The 17,823-nt window shown below is 52.2% G+C and overlaps 1 protein-coding gene across 3 annotated transcripts in view; it reads left to right on the plus strand.

The window, feature by feature from the left end:
* Positions 1–615: 615 nt before the first annotated feature.
* Positions 616–17,823, plus strand: part of SLCO2B1 (solute carrier organic anion transporter family member 2B1) — a 55,315-nt gene continuing 38,107 nt past the window's right edge. For all 3 annotated transcript variants that reach the window (XM_055282957.1, XM_055282958.1, XM_055282959.1), the window contains exons 1-4: positions 616–932; positions 12,080–12,210; positions 13,390–13,527; positions 15,217–15,379. In XM_055282957.1, coding sequence (XP_055138932.1) covers positions 917–932; positions 12,080–12,210; positions 13,390–13,527; positions 15,217–15,379 — 448 coding nt within the window. In that variant the 5' untranslated portion in view covers positions 616–916. The remainder of the gene's footprint in view (positions 933–12,079; positions 12,211–13,389; positions 13,528–15,216; positions 15,380–17,823) is intronic.

Here is a 17,823-nt window from a genome sequence, read left to right on the forward strand (position 1 = left end):
TGGCTCCTGAACCTCCATCCTCAGTCCTCAGTCCACGAAACTCTGAGAATTTCATATTTTCCATTCTGTTCCCCTCCTCCTTTGCCTAGATGGCTGAAATTGATGGACCTTCTACCATGAGCTCCACCCAGGCCGGCTGCCACTGGATACTTAGTGGACACAGCCCCTTCTTGCTGTGGATTCTTGGAGCTCAGGGAGAAGATGAGGGATTTAGTGAGGGGGACGTGGGCTTGAGGGGGACAGGGGTTCAGCGAAAGAGGACAACTGCTAGATGGGGGAACAAGAGCTCTCTATGGGGTCCTCCTATCAAGGGAGGGCAACAAAAGTTCTGTGAAGGGAACAAGAGCTTGGTAGGAGAAGGGCTCAGGTGGAAAATGGGAGTGCAGTGAGGAGACTGGGGGATGAGTGTGGAAGGTTGGGGAGCTTGGGGAGACCCATCAACATCCCTCCTGTGCCCCCACCTCTCTGCTGCTAACAGAGCAGGGGAAAATACCTAAGAGAAATGCTGAGGCAAGAGGCTGGAAAAGGACAGGCTGAGGCTGAGCCTCAGGGAGGCGGGGTGCAGCTTCCTCTTCGCAGAGAGGCTGGACTTGAACAAACCCAGCCTCCTACACAACCGTGGAGCCAGGGCAAGGGAGAGACAGAAGGAGCAAGTGATCCAGGGAGACAAACACTTGGAGATACTTGGGGCTGAGTTTGAGCAAGACTCCCTAACCTGTGCCTGGACGAGTCTGATGTCCTGTGTGGCCCAAGAAGAACTGACCCAGTGTCTGGAGCTCCCACCATTATTGCATCCCTGCTGTGGCTCACCTGCTGCTGTCTCCAGGAGCCCCTGAGAAGATTTGCTTCCTCCCCCTGCTAAGCTCCAGGTCCTGAGATTGAATTAGGGGCTGGAGCTCATTGCACTCCAGCAGTCATGGGACCCAGGATAGGTAAGTCCGAACAAATTAAGGAAGAGACATGGAGAGCGAGCCTGGGGGACATGTTCCCAGAGAAAACGGTGAGACCGTAGAGCCAGAGTAAGTGGGATGGGTGCCCACAGCTGTTGGCACAGAGCCAGGCACATGGCCGGAGCTCAGTGAAGGTGTGTTAAATGAATGAGTGAATGACTGGAGGAGCAGGAAGGGACACTATCTACTCAGCTGGAGCCAGGGAACCCAGCCAAACCTCGTCGATGAGACCAAGACTTAGAGGACAACAGAAAGACAGGCCCCTGACCCCCTCTTTGAGCCCTGTTTCCCCTCTCGAAGGAGAAAAAGATAGAGACAGACAGAGCAGAGAAAAAGAGAAAAGTGTAGTCAGACACTGCAGACAGGCAGGCTCAAACGAAGAGGCACACAGGAGGTCGGAGAACGCAATATCAACAGGTATCAGCGGGAGAATGCAGAGAAAGGTATTCAGGTCAAACCGGGAGAGAGGGCTGCAGCAGAGACTGGGAGAGACAGAGAGGCAGGAGACAGAGCAGGAAAGAGAATCAGACAGGGACGGGTGACGGAGAGCTACAGACAGACCTGCAGGCAGAGTCAGAACATCCACCCAGAAGACCAGGGGATTGAGAGTGACCCGCAGAGACCTGCGTGGGTCTCTGTGCAGTGAAGTCTCTTACTGTAGAGTGGGGAGGAGGCTGGAGGAAAAAGGTCTTGAAGCTCTGACTGCAGGGTGACAAGGAATCGCCTTGTATCGAGGGCAGTGTTTCTGGAAACAGAGCACCTAGCCCAGCATTTCCTGGGAAGGCAGTATGGGTAGAAGAAACAAAGGATCTTTCTACTGGGAGAACTCCAGGTTAGACGCCCTATAGCTGTCATCTTTGGCCTCTTTCCCAGCTGTTGATCCTCCCCTGGGCTGTGTGAGCCTCACAGCCATTTGGGCAAGGCCCCACTTGCTCCCAGAAGCCCAGCAGGGAGGGCTTCATAGGCCATGGAGACAGACCCGGCTGAGGAGCAGCTGTAGGGACTCCAGGAGAACACAGCCAAGGCTTGGGGACTGCAGTATGGCAGGAAGGGTGGGATGGATACCTCCTCTCAGGGCACCTCACAGGACAGATGAGAATGAGGTCAGATTTGGGTGGGATGGTTGGGGGGAGCGGTGTGAATCGGCCATTGACAAACCAAATTCCCCATCAGACTTGGCTCAGTATGGATGGGAGGAATGGAGAGCTGGGGGGTGTGGGAACTAACTAGTGACTTTGGCTGCACTACACCTCCCCACAAGTCCCCCCAGGATTATTTTTCTGACCCCTGCAGGGCCCAGCTCTGGAATATTCTCCAGGTGCCCCCTGACCTCCCACACAGACAGCAGGAAGCTGACCCCTGCATCTGCCTGGTGGGCCATCGGGTGCCACCTCTAGCCTTGCTTCCTGAGACCCATTCTGGGCTGTGGCCAGGCTCACCACACTACTCTGAGGGGTGTGGGAATGTGGGTGGGGTAGGATACAGAGCCTGCAGCCTGGGAAGAGTCCCCAAGGGAGAGGGGGAAGCTGTCCCAGTCAGGGCAGACACCAGAGAGGAGTGAAGGTCAGATCTGGCTCCAGCAGAGCCCCTCCACCCACTCACCACAGACTCCTTAGGCAGCAGTTTCCCTGCCAGTGATGGGGCAGCCATTCACACACACACAGTGTGACTCAGAGATTTCATTTTCCCACCTGTTCACCTTTGCTCAGGAAGCCCCTGCCCACATCCCATCCTGGTGACATTTGCCCTGTTTTCCAACTCTTCCAAATGCCAACTCCTCCAGGAAGCTGTTCCAGATTCTTCCAGCTGGGGGTAACCTCTCCCATACGCTGTTTGAGGACCCTCTCTTCAAGGGTCATCCCTCCTTGTTTCCGGTGTTGCTGTTCCTCTCTCCAGCCCATCTGTGTTCAAATGTAAGCCATTCTAGGGCAGACACGTGGGGCTGCAGTCCCAGGTTCAAATTCCAGCACTGCATCACTGGCTTTAAGAGAACTCAGTGAAATATCCTTCCCCTTTTCAATAGGTGAGAAACCGATGCTCAGAGGGGGCAAGCAAGGTCCAAGCTCACCCCTAAGTAAACAGCAGAGTGGAGACCAGCCCCCAGGTCTGCCTGGTACCACAGCTCTTCCTCTCCGTGCCATTGCCCTTGTGCTTTCTCTTCCCTCCACCAATCCCACACAGGGTGAGCACGCCAGGGAAGGAGATAGCACTGCAAATGCTTAGGAAAGTGACTACACCTGCATGTCTGTGGAGCTAGTGAGCTGCCCAGTACCGTTGGAGGAGCGGGGTCACTGGGCAACACCTTGGGAAGTTAAGCCAAAGAAGCTGATGGGGCCCAGTCACAAGGAACTTATATCCCAGGTTGGGCACATGGACTTTGTCTTAAAGGCAATTGGGAGCTATAGAAAGTATCTGAGGAGGAAGTGGCCCTGCTTCAGTGGCCCAGAGAATCTGTGTCCTGGGAACATTCATAATAACCCCACTCTTGTGTACAGTACTTTTTTTTTTTTTTTGAGACAGAGTCTCACCCTGTCACCCAGGCTGGAGGGCAATGGCGCCATCTCGGCTCGCTGCAACCTCTACCTCCCGGGTTCAAATGATTCCCCTGCCTCAGCCTCCCAAGTAGCTGGGATTACAGGCACTCGCCACCATGCCCAGCTAATTTATGTATTTTTAGTAGAGATGGGGGTTTCACCATGTTGGCCAGGCTGGTCTCGAACTCCTGACCTCGTGATCCACCTGCCTCGGCCTCCCAAAGTGTTGGGATTACAGGCATGAGCCACCACGCCTAGCCATGTGCAGAACTTTTATGATAACAAAGCACTCTGGGCCCATTTTCCAAATGAAAGACAAGAGTTCGAGACCAGCCTGACCAACATGGTGAAACCCCCCTGTCTCTACTAAAAAAAAAGTACAAAAAATTAGCTGGGCGTGGTGGCACATGCCTGTAATCCCAGCTATTATGGAGGCTGAGGCAGGAGAATTGCTTGAACCTGGGAGGCAGAGGCTGCAGTGAGCCGAGATTGCGCCATTGCACTCCAGCCTGGGCAACAAGAGTGAGACTCCATCTCAAAAACAACAACGACAACAACAAATGAGGAAACAAAAGCTAGGAGGAGTTCTGCTACCTGCCCAAGGCCATGCAGCTACTCAGCAACAGAGCTGGGGCTCAAACTTGAGCCCCCCACTGGTAACAGAGCCCTTCCTGGCCTCCTCTTCCCCTCTTTCTGGACAAATCTGTACTGAAGGCTCCAATATTCCCAGCCTGTGCCTGGTGAACATAGACCTGAGGGAGCTGGCTCTGCAGGAAGCCTGCCCTGACCCCAGGGTCTCTGGTGCCAAAACAGCCTGAAGACGGTCATTTGGGTCACCTTGTGTTTGGAGCAGTAGAGCTTCATGATATGAGTGAGATGGGATAACACGGACTCCTTAAGGGGTCAATTTAAGCACAGAGAGAGATTAGCAGGGACCACATGGAGGAAATGGAGCATGGCCTTGAGCCATAGCTGCCTATCTCTGAGCCTCTGGCTCCTTGTTTTAGGCATAGGGTGACCCTCCCTCCAGGCCCTAGTTGCTAATTTTTAGGTCATCCTGGGTCTAGATGGGGTAGCCAGGGTTACAACTGGGAACAGAAAGTCTCAGCTCAGGGTTCCTGACTGAGCTGGGAAATCACCAGAAAGTTTGCCTGGCCCCTCCGTGACCCTGCCAGATCTCCTTCAAGAAACAACAGCTGGAGTCTCACAAAGCTGGACTTCAGGCATGCTATTGTCCTCCCAGCAGACCACCCAAGGTCCTGCTGGGAAGAATTTCCCAAATATGACAGCCAAGCCCAATGCCTGGAAACATGCCCCCTTCCTGCCTTTGACTCTCTCTCCTCCAGAATGCTGGGCCAGGCCGAACAAGGAACTGGAGCATTCAGGGCCCTCATGCTGCCCCCATCCCAACTCATGCGCACCACCGCAGTCCCCACCCACAGACCCCGTGCTCCAGCCTTCTCTTCCCCTTCATTTAGTTTAGTTCAATTCAACAATCTTGTTCTTTTATTGAGACAGAGTTCCACTCTTGTTGCCTAGGCTGGAGTGCAATGGCACAATCTCGGCTCATTGCACACTCGGCCTCCCAGATTCCAGCAATTCTCATACCTCAGCCTCCCAAGTAGCTGGGATTACAGGCACACGCCACCACGCCCGGCAAATTTTGGTATTTTTAGTACAGACAGGGTTTCATCATGTTGGCCAGGCTGGTTTCGAGCTCCTGACCTCAGGTGATCCGCCAGCCTCGGCCTCCCAAAGTGCTGAGATTACAGGTGTGAGCCACCATGAGGCCAGGCTTGAGCCAGGCCTCGAAAGATAAGTGGTTTGCTGGGGAAGAAGGACACTCCAGGCTGAGGGTACAGGTGGCTTTGAGGTGGAAAAGAACATGATGAATTTGGGGAATGGCAAGAATCTATTGGAGCCAGGGAATAATGCTCACTAGGGTGGGGGGTACATGGGATGGGACTGGCTTCCACTAGCCTTGACCTCCTTGGGACTGAGCAGATGGAGCTGGGAGTTGGGGAGGGGCTAACCATTGTTGAGGACCACAGCATACCAGGCATAGGACATTTTCCTTTAATCCTAATAAAAACACTGGGAGATAGACACTGCTCACTCACTTACAGAGAAGAAAACAGGCTTAGAGAGGCTAAATCAGATGCCTTAGGTCACACGGCTATGATATGACAAAACAAATATTTGAATCCAAAGTCTTCTCACCCAGAGGCTTTCAGCAGGGAACTAACATGATCCACCAGGACTGGGGGAGTACAAGACAACCTCTGCCCTGAGGGAGTTTATTGCCTAGTCAGGCAGATAAGAGGCAAACATAAGTAATGCAAGAGAGTGATCAACAGAAATTGGCCTGGCAGGGGGGTTTTATGGAGGGAGAGATGAGAGATGAGCTGGGCTGCAGGAGCTTGGCAGGGGGATCTGCAGGCCCAGGGAACCCCAAGCAACTTAGGAGGTAGGAAGGGCCCAAGGCAGGGACTCGTGGCCTTGAGGTTGGCTGCCTCCCACCCCAACACCTCTGGAGGTGTTACCAGAAAGGGGTCTGGATCCAGACCCCAAGAGAGGGCTCTTGGATCTCGTGCAAGAATTCAGGGTGAGTCTGTAAAGTGAAAGCAAGTTTATTAGGAAAGTAAAGGAATAAAAGAATGGCTACTCCATAGGCAGAGCAGCCCCGAGGGCTGCTTGTTGCCCATTTTTATGGTTATTTCATGATGATATGCTAAACAGGGGGTGGATTATTCATGCCTCCCCTTTTTAGACCATATAGGGTAACTTCCTGACATTGCCATGGCATTTGTAAACTGTCATTGGTGCTGGTGTGAGTGTAGCAGTGAGGACAACCAGAGGGCATTCTCATTGCCGTCTTGGCATTGGTGGGATTTAGCCGGCTTCTTTACTTTAAGCTGTTTTATCTGCGAGGTCATTATGACCTGTACCTTGTGCTGCCCTCCTATCTCATTCTGTGACCTGGAATGCCTAACTCTTTGGGAATACAGCCTAGTAGGTCTCAGCCTTATTTTACCCAATCCCTACTCAAGATGAAGATGGAGATGGAGATGGGTAAGAATCTCAATTCAATGGTTTTGGATTTTGTGGGGAGATAGTCTGAGAATCTGAGGGCCACAGCCTCTTCCCTTGAAGGGCTGATCCATCTTTCAGGAAGTTTCTCTAAAGAACAATCAAACCATTTGCTTTGGACAGACAGTCTAGGAAGAGGAAAAATATTGCTAATGAAGACAGTGAAATAGCAAATACCATCATGTGAATGTAGATGGTAAGGTAGAGTTTGGGGTTTTTAGCTCTTAGGCTGAATGTGGGGATAGATGGTTTTCATCCTCAGGAGATGCTTTCTGCACCAGGAAGGAGGGATTACAGTCCCTGCATTGTAGCTGGGGGCTTCAAGCCTGTATCACTGCCTCCTAGCCCAGAGAGGGAGAGAGATGATCCAGAGATGGATGAATGTGATGTCAGGATGGAGGGATTTACCTGGAGGAAGACCAGGTGTGTGTGGCAGGGGATGGATCCAGCTGGGCCCCGATTGCCTCAGATGTGTTTGAATATTTATCAGGAAAAGAGAGCAAGGGCCACCTATATGCCAGGCCAGCTGCCCCAGAGGCCTTACCTCTTTGAGGTCGTATAGAGGAGAAGAGATTTCTTGTCCTCACTCTTTGCTAGGCTGGTGGCTGAGGTCCCTATAACAAAAGACAGCTTAACAGGAGAAAAGCATACAAATTTATTTGGCTTTTAAAAATTTAATTTACTTCATTATTATTTTTACATAGAGATGGGGTCTCACCATGTCACCCAGGCTACTCTGGAACTACTGGGCTTGGTACTTCTCCCACCTCGGCCTCCCAAAGTGTTGGAATTACAGGCATGAGCCACCGCGCCTGGCCCAAATTTATTTAATATAAGTTTTACATGACACAGGGGCCTTCAGAGATGAAGACCCAAAGAAATGGGAAGACGTGTGTATTCTTAAACTTTTTAGCTTTTATTATGTTGAATTAAATTAAATTTATTTATTTATTTATTTATTTTTTGAGACAGGGTCTCACGCTATTGCCTGGGCTGGAGTGCGGTGGCACGATCTCGGCTCGCTGCAACCTCTGACTCCCAGGCTCAAGTGATCCTCTTGCCTCAGCCTCCCGAGTAGCTGGGATTACAGGCATGCACCACCACACCTGGCTAATTTTTTGCATTTGTAGTAGAGATGAGGTTTCACCATGTTGCCCAGGCTGGTTTATTATTTTTTAATCATCTAGCCTAAAATGTCAAAAACTTGTGACTTTTTATGCCAAGTTTGATGAAGAAGTATATAGTTGTGGAGAGGTATTGCACGAAGAGGGTGTGAGCTAATGGTGATACACTTGGGGGAACCTAGCAAGGCCTGTTTGTTCAGATTCTTCTCTGTGTCCTTGCGTCTTCAAAGTTAAGGCTGTTTCTTTTCTCCAGGTAGAAAGAGAGCAACTCTCAAATGAGGATCTTATGACCTGTTTCAGGGTGAAAGGCGGGAGAAGGTCAGAGTGGGGTGACTATCCTAGGTTTTATGAACTGCTTCTACTGTTTTCTCAAATGTGGCCAAGGTGCCATATTTGGGGAGTAGTGTGTCCTGAATTCCATCAGTAAATACTGTTATCTTCACCTTATAAATGGGGAAGCTGAGCCTCAGAAAGTTCAAGGGATGTGTCCAGGCTCACACAGTGGGCTTGTAGCACAGCTGGGATTCCAACCCAGGTCTGAGGCCTTAAAGCCTATTCTCAGCCTCACATTTCCCTGAGATTTGCCCTTTGCAGCTGGGAGGCAGCCAAAGGAGGCAAAATCCTGGGCCTTTCGCGCAGAGAACAGGTAAGGGAAGGTGGTTCTTGCAGTCAGGCTGGTCTCTGAAACCTTGCTCCTCATCACCCAGACTCAGGTGGTGTGGAGAATGCTGACTCTACCCATGAAGGGAAGCCCCCTGAAGGGTGAGTCTCTGACTGACCAGATACCTGGGAAACAAAGTTTGTGGCTGACAGACTTTCAGGAACTTGTCTGACTGTCTTATGAGGAGCTGCAGGCAGGTGGCTGACTGACGGCCTGAACGGACAGCTCTCCTGAAAGACAGTAGCCTGCTGGCTGGCTGGCTTACCAGCAGATGGACACGGTGTGCCTGCATGAGTGATCAGCCAAGTGACCGACTGACAGTCAGGCACACAGACCCATTGCGGGCCAGCTCGGGCTGCGGGTCCCTAGCCCCTGGAGACACCTGGCCTATCTGGGACCCCAAAACTTAGCTGCCCACCTGGGAGAGAGAGGGACTGGGTTTTTTAAACTAGGGCCTGGCTCCCTGCCCCAGGTCCCCTCATTCCCACAGGCGACCGCCTGCCCAGCCCAGGTTCAGTCCCATGGCCGTCCCCTCCTCCTGTCAGGGGTGGCCCCTGACAAAGTCCTCAATGCCCTTCCACAGGAGGACACGCAGTCCTGGACTCGACCATCCTTCCAAGGGGAGTTCTGCCCTGAGTCAGGGAGGGGAAAGTTTGCTGTCAGCACGTCAGCAGAGACCCCAGCCCACAGGAAAGGCTCGGAGGGGGTGGACAGCCTGCCTGACAAGCCCCATTCAGTAACCAACTGACCCCCAATACATGACTCGTGCTCCTCTCAGATCCCGGAGGAATGTGGCCAGTGCTTCCCTCCCCTGCCCAGAGGCACAGGCTGTGGACTTTGCCCTCCACAAACAGCCATATCTCTAAAGGATAAAGTAATCCCGGGAAGGCTTTGAGCCTTGACAGAAGAGGCTGGGATTGAAGCTTCAGGGAGAGCCAGAGGTGAGGCTGGAGTGGGAGCTCACCTGAGGCGGGTGAGCAGGCTCTACGAGTGGGCAGGTGAGAGGCCAGGGGGCCGGAACTGGGGCTAGACAGGCTGGGGCACAGCAAGGATGCCTCCAGTATACCCAGGAAGCTAAGTGGAGGGTCCAGGGTCTGGCCTGGACGTGGGGGCCTCACGTTCTGAGCCGGCTCACAGGCCTTCCCCGCTCTCCCCCATCCATTCCTTGGGTTTCCTTCAGAGCTGGGGCTCCAGGTCAGGGACTTCTGCTCCCAGCCTCAGCTCCCGCTTTCTCACCTAGTTGGCTTGGACCCTTGGTGGACTGGCACTGCTACCTATGAAGTGACTTGGCTAGGTTTTGGTGGGCCAAAACAGAGAAAAGCAGTGTGCTTCTTCTCCCTGTCAAACTTGTACAAGGAGCATTGAGTGATGTTGAGTTTAACACCTACCTGGGCTTGAGTCCTAGGACCAATGCTAACCAGCAAAGCTAGTTCCTCTGAGCCTGGGTGTCCTTATCAGAAGCATAGAGATAATAAGACACCAAAGGGACAGAGCTGTGGAGAGGGTTAATGGGCCAGTGCACAGAAAGCCTGTGGCACAGAGCCCAGACTACAGCAGGAAACCCACTGCAGCTGGTGAGAGGAGCTGAGGCTCAGAAATGGTCTCCTCCACCTCCTCTGGGAGCCTTTGCTTTGAACTGCCTTACTTCCTCCTTGCCTTTAAAGTGACTCCCACTGAGTGTCCCACAACACTCCTCTTCCCTAGGCCAATTTCCCATCTCCTCCTGTCAGGTGTCAGTTTTGTTTCAACAGTTCCTTGCTTCCTCTGAGTGTTTATGCCCCCCAGAGGGACTCCTCCCTAGCCACACGCACTTCCATTTCCTCAGCCAAATTCCTCAACCTGTTTGTATAGACATTTCTCCAAAGCAAGATATACAAGTGGCAGTAGGCACATGAAAAGATGCTCAACATCATTAGTCATTAGAAAAATGCAAACCAAAACCACACTGAGATACCACCTCTACCCTATGAGGATGGTTATAATTGAAAAGGCAGACAATGAAAGTATTAGCAAAGATGTAGAGAAATTGGAACATTGCTGGAGGGAGTGTAAAATGGTGTTGCCACTGTGGAAAATGGTTTGGCAGTTCCTCACATAGTTAAACATAGAATTATTTTATATGAACATATGACCCAGCAATTCCGCTCCTAGGTGTACGCCCAAGAGAATTGAAAATGTGTGTCTACATAAAAATTTGTACATGAATGTTTCTAATACCTGAAACTTGAAAACATTATGCTAAGTGAAAGAAGCCAGTCACAAAAGGCCACATATTGTGTGATTTCATTTATATGAAATGTTCAGAATATAGGCAGATTCATAGTGACAAAAAGTAGATGAGTGTTTGCCAGGGAAGAGGGAGGAATGGAGGGTGACTACAGATGGGTATGGGACTTCTTATGAGGGAATGAAAATATTCTGGAATTAGATGGTGGAGATAGTTGTGCAGCTTTGTAAATGTATTAAAACCCACTGGATTGTGCACTTTTAAAAGGGTGGATTTTATGGCTATGAATTACATCTCAATTTTAAAAATCCTCAGGCTCCCAGGTACCTTGTAAGAGGAGTGCAAAAACTTCACCTGTGGTGGTTCAGGGCCTCTGTAGCCCCCTCTCTGAGTTTGTCTTTCAGCCCTGGAGATAGAGTGAGAGTCCCCAAGGTCAGAGGAATCCTGAGGTCAATTTTCAGGCTCCAGAAAGCATGCTGAGTGAAAGGAAACTCCTGCCGGTGGTGAGAGGGACATGAAACAATGGAGGCTTCCGGCAGGAAGTGGAGCTGCAGGAGGGGAGGAAGGCCAAGGAGGCCTGGGCTGCCAGGAGGAGCAGGTGGTTTCAGTCTAAATGGAGGGGTGGAGTCTCAAGGTTGGACTTCCGGGCTCCCCACTGAGAGTGAGCTCAGGAGACCCTGGGAGATGCCTCTGAAGGGGCTCAGCTTTCCTCTCATTGCAGTGAGTGAGATACTGACAGTTATCATAGTTACCATGTGAGGAAAGCCAACATGTGTAAAGGAGGCCAAAGGTCCAAGACAGTTCTGTGTCCTCAGTTATCACCCCATGGGCCTCTGTCCACAAGGGTGTTAAATGAGACAAGCTCAGAGGGCCCTTTCTGCCCTGACCAGCAACATGGTCTGATGGTGTGATTTGGGGATTGGCTGGTTAGCTCTCTGATGACATGCACAAGGGTTCCCTGTGCAGGGGTTGAAATCGACTCCAATACACCCCAGAAAAGCCTTTATTCCCTGACTATGGACCTAGACTTGACCCTGCACCTGCCCCAGACCTCTGATCCTAGACTGAGCCAGACAGTCCCAGGCCCAGACTCAGTCTCCAAGAGCACGGGCTGTCTCACAACCCAAGGCAGGCTGAGAGTCTTCACGACTTACCCTACTGCTGGGGCCACTACCTGCAGGTTTGTTGTGTAGAGAGGTCAGCAGCTTCTCCCTAGAAGGGAAGTTTTGCCAGAAGCAGAGTGAGGTGTGAAATAGGTACCCAATAGGTATTGGATCAGTAGGGGCACAGGGATACCCACCCTTTTAGGAAAGTCACTTCCAGAACTGCGACCTAAGAATGAGGAAGGCTGAAGGTGATTTGATTCTCAGATTCTCATCAACCACTAAGAATTCCTGAAAGTCCTTGGTTCTGAGGTCTAGGGCTACCTAATCAGGTCAGGGCCATTCTCTGGGATTCTATCTATTCTCTTTCCCTGGTTTTCTGTCCCTCAGGGCCAGCGGTTGAGGGACCCCAGGTACCAGACAAGGAAACCAAAGCCACAATGGGCACAGAAAACACACCTGGAGGCAAAGCCAGCCCAGACCCTCAGGACGTGCGGCCAAGTGTGTTCCATAACATCAAGGTACCTCTCAGGGCCTGGCAGGGGCCTCTGAGTCTAGAAGAGCAGGCTTTGCCACGTACCGGCTGTGTAATGCCAAGGAAGACTTTCTCTGAGCCTTGGTTTCCTCATCTATAGAATGGATGGCTGTGAGGATCAAAGGGATGATCTGTGAAGGCACTCAGCTGGGTTTCGGGCATATAGAAGGTGGCCAGTACATGTTCGCTCCTCCCAGAGAGGAAAGGGGTGCTCTTGGAGTAGTGCAGGATGAGGCACCACTTGTTTCCCACTTTCCCAGAGAAATAGAGAAGTGCCCTGGGGATCCCGAACCTATGTGGACACTGGGAGTCCTGGCTCCACCAAGGGCAGCTGTGAACATCCAACGTCCAATGGAGCCCACTGGGTGCCAGGCACTGTGCCAGGTGCCACTCACACGTGATCTTATTTAGTTCTCACAATATCCCTGGGAACTTGGGCTGTTGTCCTCATTGTACAGATGAGGAAACTGAGACTCAGAACAGAGTGAATATATTAAGCTCTGTCATAAATACTCTATTTTTTAATCCTTTGAAGTTTTTCTTCTCTTAGGAATTCTTTTAGAGTTTTTCAGGAGGAGACTCCAGGCAGGCTGGGATGTTTGTGGTGGGGCTCAGTGTGTGCAGGTGGCCTCACAGTGCCACTCTGGGAGAGGACTAGTGGGGGTGGGATGGAGAAGGATCTGGGTGAATCTGGGATAGCTTCCCTGAGAGAGGGGCAGGATGGTAGAACTGGGAGGAAAGTCCAGCCCAGCCAAGGGGGGCTCTGAGAGTCAGAGGGGCTCCCACCATTCCTAGCCATGGGAAGACCCTACTCTTGGTCTTGTGGCTCTTTGATAGCCCCCAGGCCCCTGGAATGTACCCAGGACAGCTTTTCTAGTTTTTAGTCCTGTGTGAGAAGCTGTGAGCTACACCAGTAACCATCTCTCTCTGCCCCCTACCTCCTCTGGGCTTTCTTCCCTTTCTCTCTTTCTCTCCCCTCCCTCCTCCTCTCCCTGTCTCCTTTGGTCTCTCTCTGTCTCTCTTCTGTTGGTCACTCTCCCGCCCTCTGTCTCCTTCTGTGACTGTGTTTCCCCATCTCTACTCCTTGCTGCTGTCTCTGCCTCCTTCCCCCTGTTTGTCTCCCCATGCACCGCCCACCTCTGCCTGCCTCCGGGTCCCCCCACAGCTGTTCGTCTTGTGCCACAGCCTGCTGCAGCTGGCGCAGCTCATGATCTCCGGCTACCTAAAGAGCTCCATCTCCACAGTGGAGAAGCGCTTCGGCCTCTCCAGCCAGACGTCGGGGCTGCTGGCCTCCTTCAACGAGGTACAGGCCCCGCCCAGCCACAGGGGTGGACACTGAGGGAGGCTTGCACCGCACCTTCCACCAGCCTCCCCTCTCACTACCCTACCTTAAGGCCTTCCCCTCCCAGTGCCCTCAGGCAACCCCTGTCCCAGCGCCTGCCTGAAACCTCAGAGCATTTGCAGCTGTCTTCTAGGACCTGGACTTGGCTGTCTCCCCTTGGGAACCTCTAAAGGGTCAGGTCCTGGGGTATTTCAGAGCTAGCCAGGGTCCCCATATCCACCCACTCCCACTTTGTGTCCTTTACCTTTTCAGGCACCCAACTATTGCCTGTCCCAGGAAGGAATCAAAGAAAGTCACTTCAACAGTAGTGAGAGAGGCTTAAATCGCATCAAGAGCGGAACCTCTGGGCCTTGGGATGGTGGGGGGAGGGATACCATGGCACAGGGTGTCTGTCCTTAGAACTGCCCGGGGATTCACAGGCCTGTAGGGCCCGCAGCCAAGCAGGGAGGAGCAGATGAGCTGCTTTGGGTGGATTTGGAGATCAGAGTCCAGCTGTGCCCCAGTCCTTCAGTCCTTCAGTCCTTCCCCCGCCAGATGTTTTTACCCTGAAGGAAGTTGTCTTTCTCCCCTGTCCCCTGGGCAGATTCCCATGAAATTCTCCCCCCTTGGTAATGTGTCATATTCCTCACAACCCAAGGCCGTCCAGCTGCAGTGTCCCCAGATCCTCCTCAGCACCTGCCTCAGAGGTGGGAGGGGAAAGTCCTTACTTTGCTCTGGGAGCCTGGGCAAGTCACTCCCCTGTCTCTGGGCCTCAGGGCCCTATCTATGGATACAGCCACTATGGAGTGTGGCTGTCCTTTCCAGGGTCAGCCATCCCCTGGCTCCCCTGCTGATACTGCCCCACTCCCCCAGCGAGGAGTGTCTGGGACTCACCCACGGTCACCAATCAATAAGCAGCAGAGCCAATGCACCCCCTGCTCATGGTGGCAGAGACTGTCCCTGCCCTGCATGAACTGAAGTCCCCTCCTGAACTCACATCCTAGGATTGTGATCCTAAGGCTCAAAAGGTCAAGCCTTGGGCCAGGCACGGTGGCTCATGCCTGTAATCCCAGCACTTTGGGAGGCCGAGGTGGGTGGATCACTTGAGGTCAGGAGTTCAACACCTGCCTGGCCGACATGGTGAAACCCCGTCTCTACTAAAAATGCAAAAATTAGCCGAGCATGGTGGCACATGCCTGTAATCTCAGCTACTTGGGAGGCTGAGGCAGGAGAATTGCTCGAACCTGGGAGGAGGAGGTTGCAGTGAGCTGAGATCACACCATTGCACTCCAGCCTGGGCAATGAGTGAAACTCCACCTCAGAAAAAAAAAAAAAAATTCAAGCCTTGACCTGGCTTTGGACTTTATGACATTCCTGAAACTCGAAATCCCTTCATTCGATGGCCCATCCTTCCCCATGTTCTAACATGGGGTCCAATCTGTGTTCAAAAATGGAATTGAACTCCTAGCTTTCTCCACTCTGCCCTCATTTCTCTCCCCTAACGGGGCAGTGCGGCCCTTCCGAGGGGGACCCAGGAGAGGGACCCAGATGATTTTTATTCAGTCCATTATTCAGATGGGCCTACAGAAGTTAGAGATAGAGACAAGGATAGTGCAGGCCCCCAGCCCCGGGCACTGTTCCACCTTAATGGGTCACCTCATCCCTTTGCAGGTGGGGAACACAGCCTTGATTGTGTTTGTGAGCTATTTTGGCAGCCGGGTGCACCGGCCCCGAATGATTGGCTATGGGGCTATCCTTGTGGCCCTGGCCGGCCTGCTCATGACTCTTCCACACTTCATCTCCGAGCCATACCGCTACGACAACACCAGCCCTGGTAAGAGCAGCAGGGGCTGGGCAGGAGTGGGACGTGAGCCTCTGCGTTGCTTTGCGCTGGGGCCCACCCCACAGGCATTCATCGGGCAGGATACACCCCAACGCCCCAGGACAGCTGCTAGTTCCCCACCCAACCCGGCTCCCCAGGCCCCAGCCCAGGTGGGTCTCTGGCAGACCTGGGGAGTGGGGTAGGAAGTAGGCCCTGCGCAGAGGGGTGAGGGCCTGCTTGTATGTCACTGTGGGTTTTTTTGGGTGGGGGTGAATTTACAACGCAGCCTACTTTGAGGGCCTGGCATGCAGTAGACCCTCAGGAATTGCGTGTGTAATGATAATAGTGTCATACACTACTTACTATGCACCAGACACTGCTCTAAGCACGTAATGTGTAGTCATGCATTTAATCCTCATAAAAGACTTTGGGAAAAGAAAGAATGGATGAGTGAATGAACAAATTTAAAAAATGAAAGAATTCTGGACAGGAATGGTGAAGCCATGTTCAGCCCAGTGGGATTTTGTTGAGGCCCTACTTGACAAGTGGATGCCTGTCTCTTAGAGAATGATGCTAACAACCTGATCATTCACTTTATTCCTTCCCTCTCCTACCCACTCACCCACCTACCCTCTCACCCATCTATCCATCCATCCATTCATCCATCATCTATCCACCCCATCGATCCATCCACCTACTCATCCATCTATTTATCTATTCATCCATCCAATGGGACACCCGACAAACTCTTAATGCCGCCTACTTCATGCCTGAGCCTCTCAGGGGAATCAGTCCTTTTTACTCTAGGGAGTTCCCAGCCTGGGAGAGGAGACAGACAAAACAAAAAACAATTGTGTGAGGAGGGAAGCACAGGGGTGGGAGGAGCCCACACCCCAGCCTGGCATGGAGGAAGCCTTCCTAGGGGAGGAAGACTGTCAGAGAGCAGGCTTCCTCCCTCATCCTCCCACCAGCTCACACCTCTGAAGTCCCACTCTGTACCAGACCAGAGGCCAGGGATAGGGGAGAGAAGATGAAGCAGACACGACCCAGTGGGGTGCAGGGTTGGCGTGAGCACGGGCAACTCTGCTACAAGGTGTAGAGCCCAGTACCTTGGGAGGTGGCCAGAGGAGGCCATTAGAGCCCTGAATAGGGGAAGGACCCTGGCAAATGGAGGGAGCTGGAGGGGCTAGAGGAGGTGGCACTTGAGCTGCAGCTTAGACAGAAGGTGGGAGTTGCAGGTGGAGGGGAGGGCACGGGTGCAGAGGCAGGGAAATGGGAAAGCCCAGCGTGTGCATAAAGAATGCAGAGTGGTTCTCTAGGCCTGCGTGGAAACTTGTCAAGAGAACTGCTTGGAATACCAAAAAATAATACTTCCTCACATTTCTTTGTACAGAATTTTCACTTTACAGAGGTTTTTCTGTGCAAAGTCACGCATGTTCTTCATCCTTACTACCATACAAACCCCTCTGCAATAGGTGCCCCTGAATCCTCAAGCAAAGCCGTTCTGTCTGAGCCTCTGTCTTTACATCAGCCCAAAGAATGGGAGAGACTCAGAGATCTCCAAACTCCCCTCCTGTTCTGACACTCCAGGCTATTCCATTCACTCATTCTTCATCCAAGACTGATGAAGTTGTGTTCTGTGCCAGGCCCTCTGCAGGGCACTGGGGACACAAGGATGGGGAAGGCAGACATGACCTCACTAATAATTGTTGCATCTAACATCTAGTAGGCCCCATACCCGGGCACACTCACCACCCACCACTCTTAATGTTCATGACTCCAGGAGGCAGGGATTATCATTACTTCCTCACAAGTGAGGAAACCAAGGCTCAGAGAGGGGAGGAACTGCCCCAAGGTTACACCCAGGTAGCCTTGCCTTAGCTGCTGTTCTGAACTGCTGAATTCTTCCGCTTCTGAATTCCTTATCTGGAGAACTTTTTTCTTTCTTTCTTTCTTTCTTTCTTTCTTTCTTTCTTTCTTTCTTTCTTTCTTTCTTTCTTTTTTTTTTTTTTTGAGATGGAGTCTCACTCTGTCACCTAGGCTGGAGTGCAGTGGTGTGAACTTGGCTCACTGCAACCCCTGCCCCCCAGGTTCAAGCAATTCTCCTGCCTCAGCCTCCTGAGTAGCTGGGATTACAGGCATGTGCCACCACTCAAGGCTAATTTTTGTATTTTAGTAGGGATGGGGTTTCTCCATGTTGGCCAGCCTGGTCTCAAACTCCTGACCCCAAGTGATCCACCCCGCTCGGCCTTCCAAAGTGCTGGGATTGCAGGCATGAGCCACAGCGCCTGGCCAAATTTTGTTCTTTCTTTCGTTTGAAAGATGAAGAAACCAAGGCCCAGAGTGGGTAAGGGCCTCTGTCAAAGTCACACAGCAAGTCCCAGGCAGCCTTCGTGGAAGGCTTCTTTCAGGTTCTTGACCTTGGTTCACATGGCTCTTTGCAGCCCAAGGGAGTG

Source organism: Symphalangus syndactylus, chromosome 6 (genome assembly GCF_028878055.3).
Source record: "Symphalangus syndactylus isolate Jambi chromosome 6, NHGRI_mSymSyn1-v2.1_pri, whole genome shotgun sequence".
Classification (NCBI taxonomy): Eukaryota; Metazoa; Chordata; class Mammalia; order Primates; family Hylobatidae; genus Symphalangus; species Symphalangus syndactylus.